Below are 23,608 nucleotides of genomic sequence, written 5' to 3' on the forward strand. Positions count from 1 at the left end.
CTTCTCTTCCACTATGCCAGTTAAAACCCTTACATTCCAGTCATGCTAGGCTACTGGACAGTCCTTAAATCTTAATAGATCTCTGCTGCTGCCATCCTAATGCTTGCTCATACACTCACAAATCCTGTCATACTCATATTCACGTTTATATCCTCTCAGATGCCCACCCAGATAAACAATAAAGAGGTCTACAATGAAAACCGTGTCTCCGTATGAACAAGAGAGAGAATGAGTAGTAGATACATTGGGTAGTATGTAAGCATGAATATACAGAGGTGAAAAGGTACTGCAATATGGGTAATTGGATAGAAATGTAATATCAGGCAGCACCTAGGAGACAGATATTTGAGATAAAAACAGACTCATTAAACAACCATAAAATAACTAACGTGTAATGCATGCAATATGTCATGCTTATCCAAGCAGATGTGAATGCAACTGAATTTTTCTACCTTTCTCCAGAAATGTATACATCATACTGCAATAATGGTCTCATAAAAATAATATGAATGTTCCATAAGATGCAAACAACATAGAAATTAGTATCCATCCTATGCTTATAGAATCCAGCTACTGGTCTGAATTAATTTAAGGCAGGCAGTCAAGTTTTAAGAAATGAGGGCTGATGAAAAGGAAACATCAGCCTGAGCAACTTGATGCTGGGTTCAGCCAGAGTTAACCAAGCTGTGTTGAGGGAAATGACTTCAGGAAAGCACAGTGCAACATTAGTAGGCCCACATTGTTTCGCACGCAAAAACCAGCCATGTGGAGTCACAAGAAGGCTTTCTGAATAATCTTTTGGAAAACTAGAGTCCACCCTATCAATTGATGCCTTGCTCTTCAACTTCCCCAACTCCCATGGTACCCACAAGAAATGCAGAACTCACCATCTAGGAAGCACCACCGAGGGGAGAGCCTCTGTGCTGAGAGAGCCCTGGGGAAGGAGGTTTCATGGTCCTGGAAAGAGACACACACATTCTAGTGGCTCCATTTCAATAACCTGATGGGCTTCCCTCACTCAGCATTCTCCCATCCTTTCCTACACAAATCACTGGTGAGAAGACCAAATCACATTTTTTTTTCTCTAGGAACAGAAAGAAGGGCTCTGCTTTGAAATTCTTTCACATAGAACTTTTAAAAATAACTCCCTCATAAAATTACCAGGAGGTTTTCAATTATTCCATTAAATATTTTCAATTATTCCATTAAACATAAATAATCTATTTTAGGACATTTACTTCTTACGTGAATTTCTTTCTTTCCCTTTGTGAAGCCAAGGAACGAGTGACAGCTGGCTGTCATTGACACATAGGTCTAAGGCACTGGCACAGAATGAGAATAAATCAAACGTTATCTACTGGCCACATGGGACATACAGTACGTGAGAAAAAGCAGCAGCGATCCATACACAGGGGCTGCTCATCTACATGGAAACAAAATCAACCTCGCAGGTCCTTGAGGTCATCTCTAACCTCAGCCTTCTCCACTGAACCCAATTACAGAGGAGTAGACAAGGAAGAAAAGTAGTGCCAGGTTAACCCATGACAAAATCACTCTGTCCAACACTCACCCAAACTGCAATGTGCTCATTCACCTGAGCATTTTCTAGGCGTCTGACGTCTATGACCTCCCAATTACCCCTCTCCTATTTAGCATCAAGTCTGCCTGACATAACTGCCATCATTCTTTCCTCTGGGTTTGGATAAAAATATGTCTCTTCTCTTCAAAGCCAATCACTTAATTTAGACTCTAGACTATCTTTCTTTCTCCTTTGAACTTTATTTCTGTAGCATTATTAAAATCCACTCATTAATTCTTCTGCTCTCAATAGTTCCCTCTCTTCCAAAATAAATTCCCCTCAGCTGATCTTGTTACATCTATTTTTTATTGCTATTTTATTTATATTTTATTTTTTGAGACAGGGTCTCACTCTGTCTTCCAGGCTGGAGTGCAGTGGTGTGATCATGGCTCACCACAGCCTCGGTTTCCTGGGCTCAGGTGATCCTCCAGCCTCAGCCTCCCAAGTACCTGAAATTGAAGTTGATATATCTTTTGAAAATCTTCTTAAACTCTCCTTTCTTGCCCTTCCAAACTCCTGAAGCTTATGTTTATTATCTCCTGCTCCAAGTCTCACTTACACACCTCAGACATGACCTCTAGAAGCCTGGTCTCTGACCTCCCAGGCTTCGAAAAACTGTCCTTCCAAGAGATTGCCAGGACTGGCTTGCTTCCCTGATTTACTACAATTCTCAGTTCCCAAACTTCCTTGAAGTCTCAGAAGCTTTTATTTCTTATAAAGAATTAAAGCTATATCCACGAAACAGAAGAGAGAACTGGCAGATTGAAAACTGAAAGGATTTTCTCTTTCGGATTCCAAACTTTTAAAAATTAAACATTTTCTCTACTAAGAGAAGCCTGCCAATGATAACTGCGGAGGAAGGAGAGCACCTTCTAGTTTACAACATGTGATTTGGAGCATTCTAGCCCGGGTTTGCAGTGGAATTGAAATCACTGACAGAAACGGGACAAACGAAGGAGGCCAGGTCTCTGTGGGGAAGACACTGGGAGTCTGGCCCTTATTAGGGATTTGAAATGTTCACATGTAGGGAGCAACTTTGGGGTGTGACTGTGCAAGCAGCAATAAAGACTTGGCAGCTGAAGCTGCAGGTGTGGATGATCTTGTGTCTACAGAGGGGACAGGAGAAGAAAACAGGAATAACATAGAAGAAGTAATAAGGACCCAATCAGAGGTTGTACTGACTTTCTTGGTAGTTACTCAACACTCCCTGCTGCCCTACTTGATCCTCAAGTAAAGCCTGGGCTTAAATCACTTGCTCTCAAAGTGTGCATCAGCTGGAAACTTGTCAGAAGCACAAATTTCCAGGGCCCATCCCAGGTCTACAGAAGCACTATGGGTGGAACCCAGCAATGTGTTTTAACAAGCCTTTCAGATGAGTCTGAGGATGTATGTGAAAGAACCTAACATTACCAAACAAAAGGGAGGTATCTTAGTAAACTAGAAACCTTGAGTGTATGCAGTTTTACTCTAAATGAATTCTGTGAATTAAATAATTGATAGAGGAAAAACTGGTCTCATTCAGGAATGCTACCAAAATCTGTATTTATAAATATAAAGTATATCCATATAGCTATGGATACAGAGATACTATATAATATGTATAGAAAAAAATATATGTTACATATAATCTCTCTCTTACTGTCTCTATATATGTATATATATTCTATATATACATGTATATATATTCTATATATACATGTATATATATTCTATATATACATGTATATATATTCCTCTTTTTTGAACTGAATTTTCATCCTGATTGTTGAGCTAAATGAAATCTTGACATGTGCTTAGTAACTATTTATATGAGAATTATGTGTAACATTTTGAGAATTATATTTTGACATGTGTGACATCTTGTTTTAAAGGAACTTAAGGTACTTAATGCATTTTTGTAAAACAGATAAAACTGCTGACATCTCTCAGTTGGGTGAGAAATGTAATTATAGACCAATAAATTTGGAAGTGATTCAAAATATTTAGTGGCAACTATGAAAGCTAATAAATAAAGAGATTAAACAGAAACAGGATTAGCTTCTCTATGAACAAAGGAGCTAAAACACAAGGACCCTTTCTGCACTTTGATGTTGAATATGCTACAGAGGACACTATAAAAACATATCCTAATTTCCCTAGGTAAAAATCAACAGAAAGAATACAGGAATGCTTGATTTATCATTTTAAAAACCTAAGGATCCATCACACTACCTCTAGGCTATTCTAATTACAGAAAATTGGATGTTATTTAGTCTAGGTTAATAAAATCCAGATTGAGGCACTGCCTCAGCAACATGACTAGCACAGGTTGGTAAGGAAATACAGATGGTGTGTATCTTTTTATGTGCAGGTGGCTGCGTGTCTGGAGAGTTTTAGGCCCATGCCTGACTTTATTAATGTAGTTCGCTTTTGTTCACTTATTTACTGAACATTTTGATCCCATGGATGGAAACTGCAAAAACGTTTGACCTACAGAAACATCTGATATAACTCAATGTTCTTAAAAAGATTTTGCCTAAAGATAACATTATAATTGTGTTTGGTGAAAACACATTGGTCGCCATAAAGCTCTTTAAAATACTTTAATGGGTCCTCAAATAGGTTCAATCATTCTTGAACTCTCCAAAATTGTACACTAGATTTGGTATGTCTACGGGTATGTTCATTTTCCTGGACAGAAAAACCACTGTTTTCTAGATTATCAAAGTGATCTGAGATTTCCAAAATGCTAAAAAAAAAAAAAAAAAAAAAAAAAAAAAGCTATTAATTTAAAGAATCAAAAATTTACGTCAGAGGTAATTCAACAAAATAAGAAGATTCTGATCAGTAAAATGCCTTATGAGAATAGGAATTACCAATTCAAAGTTACTGGTAATTGTAATACCAAAACAACAAACAACAAAAGCTCTCTGAGCTTGTAGCTGTTCTCCTAGTAGCGGACTGAAACTAGGTCAATTTCTACATGGAAGAACTCAACTTTTTGCTTATTTCCATCCATGGTCTCTCCCAAGTGTTTGTTTTCAGTGCCTTAGGTTCTTCTACTTATGTTCATTTTTATAAACAGACAGAGGAAAAATGTATTTATATTTACCATTGGATGGTATTAATAATTGAAGTTAAACAATACATCATTAATTAAAGGTACAGGAATCTGATTTTAAAAGACAATGTTACTTAAAATAATTGGATACTTTCCTGGTGACCTGAAGATTAAACTGCAATTTTGGGAGTTGTTAGAAAAGCAAAAGTAGAGCTCTAACTTCTCTGAAATGCTTCCCTGAAATAGATTTGCACCCTCTTCCAACTTTTTTGAAGCTCTTTCTGCTTTGTTCATTTTAAAAGAGTGAGTTCTTAAAGAAAAGCTACTCACATAATAGGTCCTATGTTAAAAGTCATTTGAATTCCAATGAAAAACTGTAATTACTATCTGGGTAGATTCATAATGCAATTAAACTACTTATTTAAAAATTCTACATATATAAAATGTACAAAAGCATCAAGTCTCAAAAAAATTTGCTCTTGAATCTAGTCCATGTACCTATCTATGCAGATGAAAATGCTTCACCTACATTGGGACACTAGAAATTGGAGATTCTTTTGAAGTCAGTGTTAAAATGATGTTCCAATGTAGCAGATTGACAATATGCAAAATATACCTACAAAATATGCCAGCAATCTGTAAAGCAAGAAACAAGAAAATCCAGGTATGAAGCACAAATGGGTGCTGAAAATATATCTCAAAGATCCGAGAGAGAATAGGAGGTGAAGAGCAGGCTAGGGACAGAAAAGTTGGTGGTGGCTGAGGTGGCGGTGGTGGATGTTGGATTTCACTTGAGTTGAAAAACAGAGCAAAAAGATAGTGAGAAAGTCTGCTTCGCAAAACTGAAATTTTTGTAGGATGTGATCATCATTATCACCGACAAGCTAAGAATTGAGATGCCAAAAAATGTTCCTGTCCTTGAGGTGTTAAAATATCGTAGGGGAGACAGATCTGATGAATGAGATGGAAAAACAAGGCGAGAGATTGTATGTGATCCAGCCCCAATTAAGCAGCAAGCCCAGAGGCGGCGGAAGGCTGATGGGAAGCGCACCAGCTTTGAGAGGCACCACAATCCTGGCGCCCGACTCTCACCCGCTACTCGCTGTGAGAGTCTAGGATAGTTTCTTATCCAGTTCCTTGAATACCTCATTTTAAAATGGCTACAATAATATCTAACATAAGGGTTCTTTTGAGGAATTAATGACACACAAAATGCTTAACCCATTAGCGGAAACGTGTTTATGTGCAGATATAATTATCCGAGAGATAATTATATCTCATGCTAAGCAGCTGAGACATTATTTTACCTAAAACAATTCTGCCCTTAGTCATATAAGCGTCTCATGGGACACAGGTCACATTTCAGACCAGGTCATGTAGATGGTGCTACCCCTAACACAACACTATTTATCCATAAATACATTTGCACTCAGATTCTGAGTTTTAGAGAAAAGAAATAAACAGGGCAAATTTGTAGAGTGAACACAAAACAGAACACAAACCGGATGGCTTTTAACAAAGGCTGAAATCGTGCCATTTGTTGGTTTGGTGCTTATAGGGCTTGTCTTAATCAGCAACCCAGTGCCTCTGTTCACAATATTAGACGTTATATAATTGTCTTAAATACACGATATTGTCTTCAAGGCTGAATGTCTTCTATCACCAACAGGCATACATTTCAGAACATTTTATTTTACTGATGTCTCCCTTCCCCATTCAAGAGTAACTACTTACTTGGTATTACCCTAGTTTCACCAAAATTAACTTATCACTTGCTGATTTGGGCTGTCATTTGTCACAAAACTATACATTATTCTTATTCCTGTGATACAATTGTGATCAACCTTTTCAATGCATGTTTATTAAAGCCAATGAAATGCAAGGCATGTGACTGGAAGGTCACAAAGAACCAAGCGTGGACCATGTCTTTAAAGGGTGGCTACTACACTAGGAACCAGTCTAGGTGCTCTGCATGCTTCTTTCTGGCTCCAATTCTTGGAGTTACTGTAAGTCTGATTTACCAAGTTTCAACTTCTTTTCCCAAGGGATGACTATTTTAATCATGATTTCAATTTATTTCCTGGTTACTGCCAACAGCCACCAATTTTGGAAAAAGGATTTTGAGCCAGCTTCCAAAAGAATCAGAGTTTGGTAATAAGAAAAAAAAAAAAAAGAAGACAGCAGAAGAAATTCATTGTTGGCAAAGCAAATGGAAGGCTCAGTTCACATTTAAGAAAGCCCTTTCCTTTGAAAGTCTCAAACTTGGGGCTAAAAACCGTTGTTCTGGAGCAGTAGTTTACAAAGAGTCTTGGTGCTGATGTACAGCCAAGAAGTGCCAGTAGATACAATCCTGAGTCATCCAACCCGGTTACACAGAGGCCAGCTGTCACTGTGTCAAGTAGAACAGGTAGCTCTTGACTCTGGCTGTCCTTCATTCCTTCCTACTCTTAGTCTTCCACCTACAGCTTCTGCCCTGACTCATCTCCACTGTCTAGCAGTGAAGGATAAGAAATACTAATCTGGACAAGCTGTCAAAAAAATCACTGAACCACATTTTGGTGATGGTAATTTTCCTTTTTCTTCTTCTTTTTACGGTATGCTCATTTTGTGCTTCTGAGAATTTCATGTAAACATTGCTGTACTTCTGTATTAATGGTGGCTATAGATTAAATAAAGCTTAGAGTATTCCATTTTTTATTTCATCTGCTGAATATTTTATACTTGATACAATTTCTCTCAGCCATATATGTTACTATCAGAATTCACAATTGGAGTGTTCAAGTCTCACATAATCATCTCCCCTAGTTTTACGGTTACCTGGACACTGCCACAGAGTCTTCGTTTTGTTATTAAGAAGGCTGCATAATCTAGCTCCTACCTACCTCTCCTGCAATTCACCCCACTATTCTTCCTGAACCTCTTCTCCTACATCTAAGAGCTGACCACAATAAAGAACTTCAGTTGTGAGAGTTTAAGTAAACTACCCAGATGTCCCAAGCTATTCAGTGGTGGAGAGTACAGACTTCTTTTACTTCAGAGCTCATGACCTCATGTACAGGGTTTTATAGCTTCTAAAGGAATTATGATTTCAGGTTTTGAAGGATGAGTGAGGTTCAGTATAAATCAAGTTTGAGAGCTCAGAATTTTCTAGACTCAGCTCAAACAAAAGCAGGAAGAAAGCAAACTACAATGATCTAAATGGATATGAAGACCTCATTCTACTCTAGTCAAAGATCTTCCACAGATTCAACTTTTATTATTTGTCAAACTAAGCCTCCTGTTTCTTACCAGACAGTTTGCTCCTGGTAGCTCAGAGTTCCTGCCCCCACATATTCTTCAGTCTTGCTGTCTTCCCACTTCCCAGCACTGTGTTCCCTGCTGCCTAAGAATTCCACAGGCATATGGTAATCAATGGGAACGACAGGCAACTCCAACCTAGACATAGGCACCGAGACTACAACCATGTGAAGAAAAATTCAATTACAGATTTTGGGAAACTTTGCTGTATGCGTTATGTAATTTATACACTTCACACAAATACAGCCAATCTCAGTACGTTTTTAGCATGTGACATGTTTTTTATTTCTGTTGTGATTTTATTTTTGAAGTACCGTAAAGTTTATTGCAATATTGATTGCAAACAATGGCAATACTACTACACAACCTAAAAATGTCTATCCATAGAAACAGGGTTAAATAAATACCGTGGAACAGAGTGATAATTTTTAAAGACTGAGTTAGAGTTTCACCTATTAGCAAGATGTAATTTCCATGGTATATTACCATTAAAAATAAATTGTAGTATAATATGTATATTGTGCACATGCAAATTGTAAATACATTTTTATTTTTATTATAATTTTTATTTTTATTTTTTGAGACAGGGTCTCACCCTGTCACCCAGGGAGGAGTGCAATGGTGCAATCTCAGCTCACTGCAACCTCTGCCCCCTGGAGTCAAACAATCCTTCCACCTCAGCTCCCAAGTAGCTGGGACTACAGGCACATGCTACAGTGCCCAGCTAATTTGGGGGTTGTTTTTTGTACAGACGGGGTTTCGCCATGTTACCCAGGCTGGTCTCAAACTCCTGGGCTCAAGCGATCTGCCTATGATGGCCTCCCAAAGTGCTGAGATTGCAGGCATGAGCCACCGTGCCCAGCTACATTTGTATTTTTAAGCAACAATCCCCACATATGTATTAATGTACATCTATGTGTGGAACTTTATATAAATGTGGGAAAACAAAACTGCACACCATAAAGGTCTACACTGGGTGGCAAGTTAAAAACCAAGCAGAAGTCTAGAATTATGTACAATATCAAAACTACAGTAAACCATGATTATAAAACCTGGCAGATTGCAGAACACACATAGCTTATAAAAGTCAAGAGATATACCACGAGGACCTTGATATCAGAGAGAAACGCATATTGTATGGGTTAAAAATGGAGCAGGAATAAAGAGAAGCAGAATATCAGACAGGAATTCACAATTTACAGTGAAGGTCCGTAAACTTTTTATGCTCGCATATTCTTACCCTATCATGACCACATAGAAGAATATGTTCTTATGCACACAAGGTACAAATAATTCCTGCATCATGTCTATCTACACACCTTTCTCTTGTACTAAAAAAGTAATAATAATCGGAGTGTAACTGAGTGATAGTGATGTTAATAGAGAGGTATTACTGAATTTTCTCTAATTCATGTTTAAAGTAACTCTCGTTACTAATTCATACAGCTCACATCAGGTAAACACTTTCTCTCTTCTCAGAGGGCCTGGAAGACTGGTAGACTGGGTAGCCCTGGCATTAAGGATTCCTGGATTCAGGGGCATCCTCTGGTCTCTGCAGAAGGGTGAAAAGCAGTGCAATGTGAACCATGAATTAGACTTGGAAGGAAATAGGAAGTAAGAAAAACAAATGGCTCCTTGAAAGTGGGCGAATATTGGTTCCAGGACAGACCTCAGCTTCATGGAAGCTCTAGGTTAGACCCGGCAATGCTCTCATCACTAAACAAGAACATGAATGGTCAGAGTATGTTTGATTTGTGAATGCTGCACATTAAATAAATGTACAGTGACCTATTTTCCAATAGAGAGAAAAAATACAATCTTAAAAATATGCATCTTTCAAAAGCATCTGACAGTAGATACTTAAGAAATATGATTGTATGAATGCAGTTATATTTCAGAAGACAGTCACATAATTACCTGAGCTGTGCCTCTAACCATCACATCTACAGCTTTCAATGGTAATTTAGAGCCTCTAGTCTCCCCAGTCCTCTCAAATTGTATGATCAAATCAATGATTCATCAAAAAGATAAGATACTTGACTTGTCCATTTTTGGATCTGTTATTTTTCTTCATATAAATGGTGTGATTTAGATGAATGCAACTGTCATTGCTCTGTAATGTAGGCCAAATGACATAACCTTAGATATACCATGCTCCTTTCTATTTTAAATACAACAATCTTCTAAAATTTCATGCTCTTTAAACGAATAATATTAGCAAAAACTGCTCATTTCAAAAATCCCTGATACGTGAATCTTCGCTTTTGATATATGTTAATGGAAAATCTGCTTCTTGTGCTAAAAATACAGACACATGCACAAACACAAAACTGACATTCCTCGTATGTATATATTTCTGAAAGCCAACTGGCACAAATTACATAAAATTGATGAGAAAATCATCTGAACCACTATTTGGCATGCATATGCCAAAGTTACCCTTAATTTACATGCAATTGCTCATAGCTGATGCACACATAATTTAATGAAGGCACAGCAGCCCCATCACACACTCTAGTGAGTTTTCCAACTAAGCAATGTTCACCTAGTGTTGAACTATGCCTTCAATGTGAATGAAATTCTTTCTCTTTCATAAAATTGCAAAAGGATATAAACAGAAACAAAAGTTCTATGGCTTGGGAATCCCTGCCTCATTTAATAATGGCCAATCAATAATCACATTACTTTAAACTTTCTCTCATTACCCATTCAAACTTCTCATCTGTCTGTCCCAACATCTCCCACACATCAGCCATCTATCCATTTCTTAACATAATGTTGCATACAAATATGTATGTATGTCTCTAACTAAAGCCCCAAATAGACTTGCTACTGTTTATTTTAATATCTCAAAACCCCTTCACCTCGAACCTACTTTACCACCCATGACTCCTACAGTGCAGGAATACAGAAATGGCATGGCCATTCTTCAACCCAGATGTGGAAGATGAAGAAATAGTGACAGTTGGGTAGAAGATAGAAATAAGCAATATTCTAACATTTTCAAGAGTCCCTTTGTGTGAGAAGGTTCTCCATTAGCAACAATGACAACTCCAGTACTGCCTTCACTCCTCACGGACAACAGACCTGACCCTAGGCAAGTCTTATTTAATTCCTCATTTGACCCATTTCTGACAGCTTTAATCTAGTCCAAAGGAATAGCATTCTCCAAGGTTTCTAGCTGGTCCCATCCTTCTCTCTCAGGCAAGATGAATCAATTTCCAGGAAGACTCTCTAAACCTTGTTCCACTCTATCTATTGAAGGACTCTTCTGGATGCCAGAAAACAAATGGAGGAGGAAGAGATTTCAGAGAAAGGAGACAGATGAATAAGGACAGCCAGAATAAAGAGATAGGGGATGAATGAAATATTTATAGGAAAATGCTGTTTGCCCAGAACTAGACACAACTTTCATGGAATACAATACAGACCAGTACTCCAGAAAAGCAGGCATGTAGGAACAAAGGAGATCATAGGAGGAACAAGTAATGTAGACTCCGATCTGACCAAGAGGGTTTTTTTTTTTTTTTTTATAATGAAAGTGAAAGACGTCTGTACCACCCTGAAGAATGAAAAGGCTTTTCAATAATGTTATCTCTATTTTTAAACATTCCAACCATTCTGGTACTATTTTTAAGTGAATTAATTCTTAGAGAAGGTAATCACCTGGCTGAATCTATTTTTGCACCTACGGGTGAATCCTATGGTATTCACTAAAATCTCAAGTTATAATTCCTACCATTTAATGGCCCAGAAAGCATCACCCTGGGAAATGGGGAAACCCAGGATGTCTACAGAAATCCCTCTAATTGTTCCTAGTTCTCTCCTTATTCTACCCTACTACATCTATAAATGTCTCCTTCTGTTCTCCATCCCTTTGTTTTTTTTTGTTTGTTTGTTTGTTTTTTTCTCCTCCTCTTTCTCCTTTCCCTTTCCTCGTCTAGGTCTTATACCTATCTGGGGTTGTCATTGATGGACTGAGAACCACCAGAGTAACTCAGCGTTCCTCAAGCTCTACACTATTGACATTTGGGGCTGGATAATTCTTCGTGGTAGGAGGCTTATCTGTGCACTATAAGATGTTTAATAGCATCCATGGCCTTTATCAAATAGATTTCAATGTCTTCAGACATTGCCAAATGTCCCCCACAGGGAGTAAAATCTTCCCAGCTGGAAATCACTAGAATGGCACATCTGCCTCTATTCTTTAGTACCTTTGTGATTTGGCGTTAAGAAGGGATATCATGATTTCCAGGGAGGAAGCAGAGAAGGAATTATCTCAAAGTAGGTGGCCTCAGAAAGCATCCTTATCAAATAAGCAGGTAGAGTCCAATTCTTACGTTAATTCTTGTCCATTTGGCAACCTCAAGAATATCCTAAATCTGCAAGTGCAATGCATTTTGCTTGTAAAACGTACTAGTTACAGGTAACATCGACGCTATTAGGATGGAGGGGTCTTTGTATTTTGACCTCAGAGATGGTGTAGGCAAGAATTTTCAACAGGCTATAAATATCTAACACATTCTTGTATAACCCATAATGCCTTGTTAGGTTAATAAGAAGTGTCATTTTTGAGCCTCAGTGCTTTGTTGGCAATTCACTATGAATTTGGAAAAGGAAGAAACCAAAGCAATGAAATGCTTAAATGGCGAGAAACTGCCATATGGCTCACTAATAAGGTGCCTTGGGCACATGTACACCTTTCTAAATGCTGCTTTTCTCCTGAGTTTTTTCTGGTCTTAGAAAACAGTAAGCTAAAATCTTAGCTGCAAATTAGTGAGCTGACAGGAATTTCTCAAGTTTTCAGAAATACTGGTATTAATTTATTCTCTTCACAGTTAATTCTCCAAGCATATTTAATGCCATCTCATAGACAAGAAGCTTCATTAAAAGGCATTTAAGACATTTCGTTGTTCATGTTTCTTACAGCTTTTTCACCTATAACACTCCTTACTCCCACCAGAAACTAGGGAATTCTGATATAATCAGTTTCTGCACTAAGAAATGAAAGATTTAGTTTTAAATTTCCTGCTAGTCACTTTCTACATAAAAATTAATAGCACCTATATCCCATGTGTTTTATAATACGCACACCTAGAAAAAATATAAAAATCAATCCGTATCTTTTCAGCCTGTCAATGGCATTTGACACTATCCATTACTCCTTTCTCTCTGAAATACATTTCACTCTTAGCTTTCGTGATATCACCTTCTCCTTGATTTACAGCATCCCTGCTGTTCATCTCAGTTTCCATGATTCTTCTTGATCAATGGCTCTCTTGAATCTGCACTCTCTTGACTCATGAATAAATACAGATAGAACACTGGGCCCTTGTCTCTAACTGAACTCTTCCCTAAGTGATCTCCTCCGGCCTTGTAGTTTTAAGTACCATCCATCCATTTGCTGATATTCCAAAATTTCTATCTCTGGGCCTGAATTTTTTAATGACGTTTAATATTCATATACCCAACTGCCTACTCACCAACCCTCTTAGATCTAATAGGCATATCAAAACTAATATGGCTAACACAGAACTCTATTTCTTATGCCTCCAACTCATTCCTCCTTTGATGATCTTAGCCAAACATGAAAGTTTATTTCTCCCAGCTTCATGCTTCAACCAGCTGTCCTTGCCCTGCTCAGGAAATTCCCCATTAGCTTTTCCCTGTGCTCTGGCCACGTTAATTCTAACACAGTCTCTTTCTTTCCTGTTTAATGAGCAAATTCTGGGCTTCTTGGATCTTTTTTGTTCCAACCATTCCTCCATGCTCAAAGGCCCCTGCTTTTTATCACTCTGCTCACTCCTTCATTGTCCTAAGGAAGGATATGGGAAAAGGTGACACTCCTGAGACTCATCCCTGATCACTGCATTTGTTATCCTGGATGCTCAGTGCACAAAACCTTTTGATGTGACATTTGTAATGCAGCAGTTTTGACACCAAGATTTGACTTGACTGAAGTAAACAAAATAATGCAGCAATATTTTGACATAGTCAGAAAAATATCATTAATCCTTCTGAGTGTTATCACCAAACAATACATGTAATAAATAACTCAGTCGGCCAGGCATGGTGGCTCATGCCTGTAATCCCAGAAATTTGGGAGGTCGAGGCGGGCAGATCACAAGTTCGGTGGACCACAAGGTCAGGAGATCAAGACAATTCTGGCTAACATGGTGAAACCCCATCTCTACTAAAAATACAAAAATTAGCCAGGCATCGTGGCGGGCACCTGTAGTCCCAGTTACTCGGGAGGCTGAGACAGGAGACTGGCGTGAACCCAGGAGGCGGAGCTTGCAGTGAGCCAAGTTTGCGCCACTGCACACCAGTCTGGGCGACAGAGCGAGACTCCGTCTCAAAAATAAATAAATAAATAAATAAATAACTCAGTCATATTGTAGTATCTTATCCATCCATTGATCTCCATGAATAGTTACAGATAGGGAATAAAAAAATGTGGTACAAAATGCCCCCAGTTTAAACTCTCACACCAAAATGACTACATTGTATAAGCCAGGAATAATAAGTAAATGTAGTCTCATAAACCTAGCCAGGATAAATCTAACATATTTTGATAAAGTTGTAAAGGTTCAAAATGTCTAAGAGGAAAAAGTATAAACTCTTAAAAAAAAATCCTCATAGTATTATAACTACTACTGCCAATTGTTAGAGATTAGCTCTTACCTTTAAAAGCACTATGCTTTTTTTATTTTAATTTTTACTTTAAGTTCTTGGGTACATGTGCAGGATTTGCAGGTTTGTTACATAGGTAAATGTGTGCCATGGTGGTTTGCTGCACCTATCAACCCATACCCTAGGTATTAAGCCCAGCATGTATGAGCTATTATTCCTAATGCTCTCCTTCCTCCCACCCCTACAACAGGCCCCAGTGTGTGCTGTTCCCCTCTTTGTGTCCATGTGTTCTCATTGTTTAACTACCACTTATAAGTGAGAAGATGTGGTGTTTGGTTGTCTGTTCTTGCATAAGTTTGCTGAGGATAATGGCTTCCAGCTCCATCCATGTCAGTGCAAAGGACATTATCTCATTCCTTTTTATGGCTGCATAGTACTCCATGGTATATGTGTACAACATTTTCTTTATCCAGTCTATCGTTCATGGGAATTTGTGTTGATTCTATGTCTTTGCTATTGTGAAAGCACTATACTTTTTAAAATAAAATTTATACCTAGACAGTGGCTCTGGGTAAATATGCAAATAGTCACTCTGATGAAAGTTGTGCTCTATCTAAAAAATTAGGTGGAAATTTGTCTTCTAGTGGTTGGTAAAAACAGTCTAGAAGAAGTTCATTTTGGTTTTTTTTTTTTTTCTTAATGTAAACATATCCTAAGTGACTTCTCTTCCTTTCAAGGCCAGACAGAGGGAAGAAAGAACTCTGGAAGTGTGGGATATGATGTTTGAGAAATAAACATACAAATAAGAACACAAAGGCCATTCCTGCCATTAAGCCTGAGGATAAGCTGCTTCAGCCAAGGGCAGAGTATGATTGGTAGGGGAAGAAAGCTACCTAGAAGGCTACAAGGAACAGGTTTTTCTTTAAATTGTTGTGTTTTCTATTTATGCTAAAGGATGTTAAATTGGAAATTTCAGGCATAGGAAAATAGACACAAAAATCCAAAGTGAAGTGCTAAACCAGGATTTACACATTTATAAATTTAGGCAGCGTTACATTCCTCCCCACATGGAAGTATAAAGGGTTTGAAGAGATTTATTTGGAGAGAACTGTTGGCATGCTGTGATTCCCACATAGCTTTCCTCTTAACAGGGCAGGGTAAGGAGACTCTCAGATAAAAGGGCTTTCATGAGACCAGTTGAAGAGCTTTGTTTGGGCTCCTTGCAGTCTGGAGTAATACTGTGGGCTAGGATCTACATCATGTCTGAGAAATCTAATGGGTAAGAAGATGGCTGAAGAGATCTCTGCATCACAAGCGGGATGAGGAAGTTGGAAAGCAACTGCACCCCCAAAGACTGCTGGGACAAAGAATAACAGAGTGCTCTCCTACGGACTTTATATGGGCCATAGAGAGAGGCAGACTGAGTTTATCAGATTGTGCAAAAGACCAGGAAGAACCACTCAGATTACATTTTAAAACTGTTGCTTGATGGTTGTAGGAAGCAGGGAATTCTCTTTTTCTGGAGGTGATGGAAAAAACATAGTCCTGGTGGCTGATGGCAGTCATCTTGGACCACAAGGTCATCTAGGCCAGAGGTAAAATTGACAGGAAGAGGAGAACAAAACAGAAGGACCAGCAGGAAAGTGGAGTGTGAGCCACGACCAAATGGGATGAGAAATCCACCTTGATTTGGACTTTTTGCTTATGTGAACCAAGAGACCCTTTCCCTGCTAAGCTAGTTTCAGCTGAGTTTTCTGGTATTTGTTACCGAAAGCACTCAATGTTATAACCTTTTCTAAATGATCTAGGAGAAAATCCACAGTCCAAATTTGTGCTAGACTAGGGTGGTCTAAAATCAGGAAAACACAAAAGAAGCAGAATACCATTTTCACTAGGTTTTTAGAATGAACTCTATCCCTTGGGAAGATGTGAACTCTAAATCAAAATGAGACATTAATTGAAAGATGGACTTCATTTGGCCGGAAGGTAAGAAACAAGGAGAGTCAATTATTTGTTACCTGGTAATGAACTCTCTGGGAGCCAGAAGAAACTGACTGTAGGTCCTAATGAGAAAATGGGAAAAAAAATCCATACCTTAAAATTAGTTTGAAGAAGCTGCCCCACAACTCGATCTCGACTGAACTCCCAATTTACTATTATTATGCTCATCTAGAAAGTATCCAACACACCCAAATTCATAAAGGTTAAATAAAGAAGCTAATAATGCCAGAAATCATAAAAGCAAACCAAGTTGGACTGAGAGAAGGTCATTAAGCTACTGAAACTTGTAAGTCCTACATAGTGTTTACAGGTAAGTGATATATTATTATTTCAATCTCCTAAAGAGGAGACCAGAAGTAAAAGATAGGCAATTTTGTTCTAGTAAAGGCGGATTACATTTAATTTGCATGTGAACTTTAGGCTTGTGAAGAAGGCTTTGGAAATCCCCTTAAACAATTAGGAAGCTTTTCTTTACCTTAGACCAGATACATACTGTCATGGTAACTGTTTATACTGATAAGTCACTTAGCAAATAGGGGTTTTCATAGACTACAAAGAGAAAAATCACCAACCACCTCCACATTATCACGAAGTGCAAATTAACAGGGTTGAAATTAATGAAGTTTTACTGGCAGATTGTGATTTTACTGGCAGTTTACTGACTCCTTTCATAAAGTTTTATAACGAACTTGTCACCATTGTCATGCCTCCTAGGCTTCCTTGCTAATGAGTGTCATGATTCTATTTATAGATGTCAGCAATCCTGGGTAACTTTGTCCTTATACCTGTTTCCCACAGGGTTTCATCAAAGTACTTTCCATTAGTTTCAAAAACTTTTCCTCTTTATATGTTGAGTTGCCTCTTTTTTAAAAATTCTACTTTTAGTTGAATATTGGTACAATAAACATGCTATTCAGTTAGTTAAGTTAGATTTTAACAAAGTCAATTCATCAATCATGTATTAATATTATTCTACTGTGAAGTCTTGTTAAAAAAGCTCTACAAGTGTTAATATTTTTTTAAAAAAAAAAACAAGGTAAAAAGGTTTGGTACCAATTAGGATTCATTTTTTTCATTACAGGTTTCTGGAGTGAGATTCCACAGCAAAATACAAACATTATTTTGGGAAATGAGATACTAGAAGTTCGGGAACATATTAATAGAATTGGACCTGAGTCACTAAAAATTCACATATTTTAACTTGTTTAAGTGGCTATCCTCAGTCAAAATGGCTTAACGAAGCCGTAAGTATAAAATTCGTTGACCATCTTTCTCTCATCCATATCAGTATTCAAGATTTGTCATCTATTTCTCAAAATCAGTAATTTTTTACATCACTATGTGCCTCCCACCTGAATTTATTTCCACCAAGAGAATCAGAATCAAATATTCAGGGATAAGAGGTTACAATTCAGAGTAATTTTAAACAGTATGTACTGACTTTATTTACAATCTTTACCTATGTATAACATGTTGACCGGGACAGTGTTGCTTATCAAGGGGTATCAGTTGGGTACCACCCAACAGCTGTAAAAATACAATTGTCTAGGCCACACCAAGAAAAGTGGCTCTAATATACATCTTTCATCAAAAAACAATGATAGAGAAATCGTCATTTATGCTTTTTGCAATTTGTGGAATGCAGACAGTTAAAACTCCCCCTCAAATTTTTGCAGAAACAACCAACAACAATTGTACGGATGAGTTTGGTGCAGTTCTTTGCTGGTGCAGTTCACATTTGGGAGTGCCATATATTGGGGTCACTTCCTTTCTGTTTCTCTAAAGCAAGACCAGATTGAGAAAAAAAAAATAATAGATTATTCTTTGTGTTCTGACAAATTACTATGAAATGCAGAGGATTTTTCTTTCCTACAGAAGTTTTATTTTTTTGTTTACAAAATCTAGCTGTCTCTGACATAAGCGTCAGACACACAACATTAAATATCACTGTTTTCTTTCATAATTTAACAGTCCCTGTTGAAATTCTGAACATCTCAAATATACAGGTATGTGTCTGGTAAGATGACAAGTTCCAAGCTATAGTTACAGAACACACCAGGGCAACAGCACCCTGTAGTTAAACCAGTCAGTGCTTTCCCATTTCAACTACCTGAGGAGTGAACAACAGAGACAGTGGGAGAGGGTGACATACAGCGTATGCTTGAAGGACAAAGCCACCACATTTCCATTTCCTCTCCAAATGCATCATTTCAGAAGCAAATACGTATGGCTGGTCATTGTTTACCAAAATGGAAAGTTGAGAATAAGAAATGGGCTAAATAAACTCACCTCCTGCAGGCGGTCTATGTACATACGGCAAGTCTCCAAATCACAGTCTCCACGTACAACTAGAATACCCAGAGGTATCGCTAAGGGTGAAGGAAGAAGAAAAATCTAAAATAACATATTTGATTTTTCTATATCAGCATAAATGTGTTTTTCATGGTTAAAAAACAATCTCATAAATATTTTGGGTTTAGATAACATCCATAAAAAGAAAGAAGCACTTTCTCCTTATACCTTTTTTATTATTTCAGTCTCTTCTTGTTTGCAGTTGTCACACACTTCCCTAGCATGATCCATGTTGCCCCTTGCCAGCTGTCCTTCATCTCATTGTATTTCAGTGGCCCTGAGATGAAGTGAATTGTCACGGTAACGATGGACTGGCAGAACAGGGAGGCTGCTCATGGCCAGTTGATAATTGTACTTGCATTTTTTATGCTTATGCATAAATTTATGCTTGCATTTGTAATAGACAACACGAGGACATAGTGCCAGAGAGGAATTAAAAATTGAGGATTCTGGACACTTACTCCTTTCCTTCCTGAATGCAGAGAACTTCACCTTTTTGTCTGTCTACAACAGCTTCCTATTTATGAGACTTGAGCTACTCAAGGCACTGTTGCTACCTGGTGGCCAACACCAGAACTAAAGGCATAAAATGTTAGAAAGAAAAGAACAAAAAACAACTTCTAGAAGAGGCAAAGCTTAAAAATCCAACTAATGTTAAGGATGGCCAATGTAAGCGTGGTAACAGCAGGACCTCAGAAAACAATAAGACAAGACTAAGTTACGCACCTTATAAAATATCCTACTTAGGTAGTGTCAAACACACACAGTGGCTTTAGTGTATAGAATCTACTTCAGATATAATCACAAGAGTCCTGAAATACTGAAAAGCAGTCTTCTTTCCAAAACTTAAAAAAAAAAAAAGTATCTACAAATTTCTTATTTTAAAAGTACAATTACACTATTAAATCCATGATTTAACATAAAACTTTCAAAATTTTGAATTAACCAACTGGAAAGTAGCAAGCAAATGATAAGGCAGTGGTGTTCTCTAATAATTTTTTACAATCATTCACTCATTAAGTGTATTTTTGAAGCCATCATCAATAAATGTGTCTGAAAATACAAAGTACTAGAACCTTAAAAATTCATAATACACAGAAGAAGATACATTTAAAATGCATAAAAAACCTTGAAGAATCTCCAAGTAGTAGAGAAGGCATATTTTTAAACAAAAAAAATAAGTATAACACAGATCATATTAAATATATGAACTTAGTCATTTGAAAACTATAGGAAAGAGGGGCTAATTCTTGCCTAGGCGGAGGGGTAGATTTTAGGCTCTCTGAAGAACATGAAGCCTCATTTGATGTTTTAGCTGTAGGAGCAAAGGTGGTCTAGAGAAAAAGAAATACTGTTTGTATCTCAACGTTACCTCCTAGATTGGTTTCTGCTAGGGAGACCTAATCAAACCCACTACCCCATTCCTTTATGTTTCTAAAGTCCTGCATGCATAAATCTTTAAGGCATCCAAGATTTTGTGGAACTATGGAAGCCTGTGAGTGAGTATGGATTGTTTACCTTCACTTCCCCAATGGCTAGTAAAGAAATGGCAGATATTCAATAAATGAGTATAAAAAGGAGGAGGAAGATGGGCTTAATGACTGTTTGTATGCAAAAGAGAAAGTCTGTCTTTCAGGTGCAAGTCACTTTTCCAGGGTAGACAAGAAGCAAGGTAAGCAAGAGGCAGTCAGTAGAGGATAAGGAGCACTTTTTTAAGTGGCATATCTTTGGGGGAGTAATAATCATTCTAAAAGAATATTTATCCTTCTTTTAAAAGATAAACAGCAGCATCAAAAAGTTTTCAGCATGGCAATCATGCCTCTTTGTAGGAAAAGGAAGGGAAATTCAATAAGGAGATCTCTTAAAAATAGTGATTAATCATCTTCAGCTAGACTTACTGTAAAGCCTGAAATAAGTTGATCCACCAAGATAAGAGCAGAATGGAATTTCTAATATTTGAAGAATGATGAGGAAAAGTTGGAATTTTGACCTAGATAATAAATCTGGAAATGGAATATAGCTATAATTAACATGAGCATCCACATTGGAATCTTGCTTAATGATATTTCCTCTTAATATCAAATGTGCAAAAGTAGAAAATAGATTTTAATCAATGTTTATCCGTTTACTTAAGTTAGGAGATATATTTTATAGATATGCAGGAATCCTGTCAACACCTCTGGTTTCCTTCTATTATCAGTGTTTGGAGTTAGTCTGGTCCAAGTATAAATTCAATGTATTTGGTAGCAGACATTTTAAACTACAATTAGAGATTGTATATTCAAGATATGGAATCAAGAGGAACAGCTAACAAGTTTTCAAAGACGTGTCATTCATCTCTAATATGGGTATAAAATCAACAACTTTGCCTGCTCTTCAAGGAGCAAAGTAATAGTAACTGCTTTTGGGCCGGGCGCGGTGGCTCAAGCCTGTAATCCCAGCACTTTGGGAGGCCGAGACCGGCGGATCACGAGGTCAGGAGATCGAGACCATCCTGGCTAACATGGTGAAACCCCGTCTCTACTAAAAAATACAAAAAACTAGCCGGGCGAGGTGGCAGACGCCTGTAGTCCCAGCTACTCGGGAGGCTGAGGCAGGAGAATGGCGTAAACCCGGGAGGCGGAGCTTGCAGTGAGCTGAGATCTGGCCACTGCACTCCAGCCCGGGCGACAGAGCGAGACTCCGTCTCAAAAAAAAAAAAAAAAAAAAAAAAGTAACTGCTTTTGATTGAGCAATACTTAGCTGTTAATTGTGAGGAAAAAAGAAAAAAAAAGAGGACATTCTCTACCACAATTTTATAGCATGATTACCAACAACTGTCAAATTTATTCCAAGAAGGTAACAATATGCAGTAGAAAGGATTTGCCATCATTCACTGCTGGGTTCAAATCCCAGTACTGCTTTGGTCTTGCAAATTACTCAAGTTAGCTACTTAGTCAATTCTTCTGAGCCTTGGTTGAAGGACTATGGTGTTTAGAAAAGATGTCATATAGGATTTTGTGAAGATTCAATACAACAATATATTTAAAAACAAATTATCAAAACATCAATTTTTATTCTCCCTTACTCTTTTCACTATCGTTTGAGCATCTTTAGCCAGAAAATAGATATACCCAATCATCTTTCTTTTAATTTAGCATAGTACTACAAGCATTGGCTAGCAGTAGTTTAATAAGTTATATTCCAGTTTTCTTAAAACTAACTTCCTACTCTTTCTGCCATGTAAGAAAACAACTAGAGTAGAAAAATATTGTAACCTGACACTTCCATTTGGGCCTTTACATGGCGAAGAGAAAGCAGAAACTTTTCAAAAATTACCACCTTCCTTCTACACTATTGTTAACCAATGGCCAAGCTTCCTTGACATTTCCTCTGTTTTACTTAGGAGTAGTGAGAGCACTTATCACCTGAGCTCTAGTGTCACTATCCCTGAGCTCAACAATTCATCTTATTTTGGTAGTAGAGACTTTGTTAAAGTCCAGTAAGCATGAGTCAATACTCGACCTTCATAATGGAACTTTTATTACAGGGATTAAATGGAATTCACAAGTTCTAACTAAGTGAAAAGAACAAGCTGGGTTCTAGAATAAGATGGCAGATTTAACACACATATTAATCTCTCACCAGAAATACTACTAACCTAGAGTAAATAGATTTTTAAAAGAAATGAACAAAAATAAGGAGAAAATAACAGACGAAGTAGATGAAAAATTGGTAACTGACTCAGAGCCCTTAAAGAGTCAAATCCTAAACCACGGGTGGGGATAGACATGAACCAAAACAATTTGTACTGCAAAACTCTCAAAAGGCTTGCAAACTGGCAGCACCGAGTGCCTCAGGAGCTGAGGTTAAAGGAGGTGGTTAAGATAGAAGCAATGGATGTTAGATCACCAGATATCCACCACCCACTGTGGGCAGGTGCAGTTACCTTACAGAAAATGAAGATTAATTGATCATCTGAAGACTGCAGTGATCCCCACCTTTCTTCCCACACTGAATTCCCTAAAAGCTGGCAGCCAGAACCTTACTTTCTTAGAAAAACATTGAAAACTCATCTCAATGGAATCTGACAAAACCATGAGGAAATACATTAACAAGAGAACAGGCCCACTCCTAACATTTATAAGCCTCAACGCAAGAACATAAAGACCTGCATTCCATATTTCTATATATTTATAATTTTAATGTGAATTCCCAAAACTGTTAAGTGAAATATGTTCTATCTTCCTATCCTGATAAATATTCCTTTGTAGTTACCTAAATGAGATGCTGAAACTCATAATTCTTGTACTCCAAGGAGTATTAGAACAAAACATAGTTCTTGTGGTCCACAGTCAGACCTCCTTCTCTTTCCACTCCATGGATCTGTTCAAAACACGAAAGTCCTTGTGCGTATGTATACAGACATTACAGACCATATCCCCAAGCTTTCTCCAAAGCCCATGCAAACTGCTGCCCCAAAGGAAGGGCCTTCGTTAGTCCTATGCCCACTCCACATGACTCCTGGGAGACTAGACCAGAAGAAGAGGCCTATGCAGATCTTAGAAGCAGGTCTGGAGCTGTTGGGGCAGGAATTCTAAGAATCCAAAGAATAGTCTAGAAAAGGGTAGAGAAATCCCTAGACAAGCCCTTTTCCTTAGCACTTTAGACACATCATCCCATGAAGCAGGGCAAAGCCAGAAATGGGACATACCCGGGACATCTAA

General features: G+C 37.7%; 1 protein-coding gene across 1 annotated transcript in view; it reads right to left on the minus strand.

The window, feature by feature from the left end:
- DGKI (diacylglycerol kinase, iota) overlaps positions 1-23,608 on the minus strand; it is a 461,461-nt gene that overhangs the window by 74,110 nt on the left and 363,743 nt on the right. Inside the window, exons 23-25 of the mRNA XM_011941272.1 lie at positions 18,840-18,919; positions 16,568-16,612; positions 888-957 (exon numbers count right to left, since the gene is read on the minus strand). Of these exons, the coding sequence (XP_011796662.1) occupies positions 888-957; positions 16,568-16,612; positions 18,840-18,919 (195 nt within the window). The remainder of the gene's footprint in view (positions 1-887; positions 958-16,567; positions 16,613-18,839; positions 18,920-23,608) is intronic.

This window comes from Colobus angolensis, unplaced genomic scaffold (genome assembly GCF_000951035.1).
Source record: "Colobus angolensis palliatus isolate OR3802 unplaced genomic scaffold, Cang.pa_1.0 Scaffold2, whole genome shotgun sequence".
NCBI classification, from domain to species: domain Eukaryota; kingdom Metazoa; phylum Chordata; class Mammalia; order Primates; family Cercopithecidae; genus Colobus; species Colobus angolensis.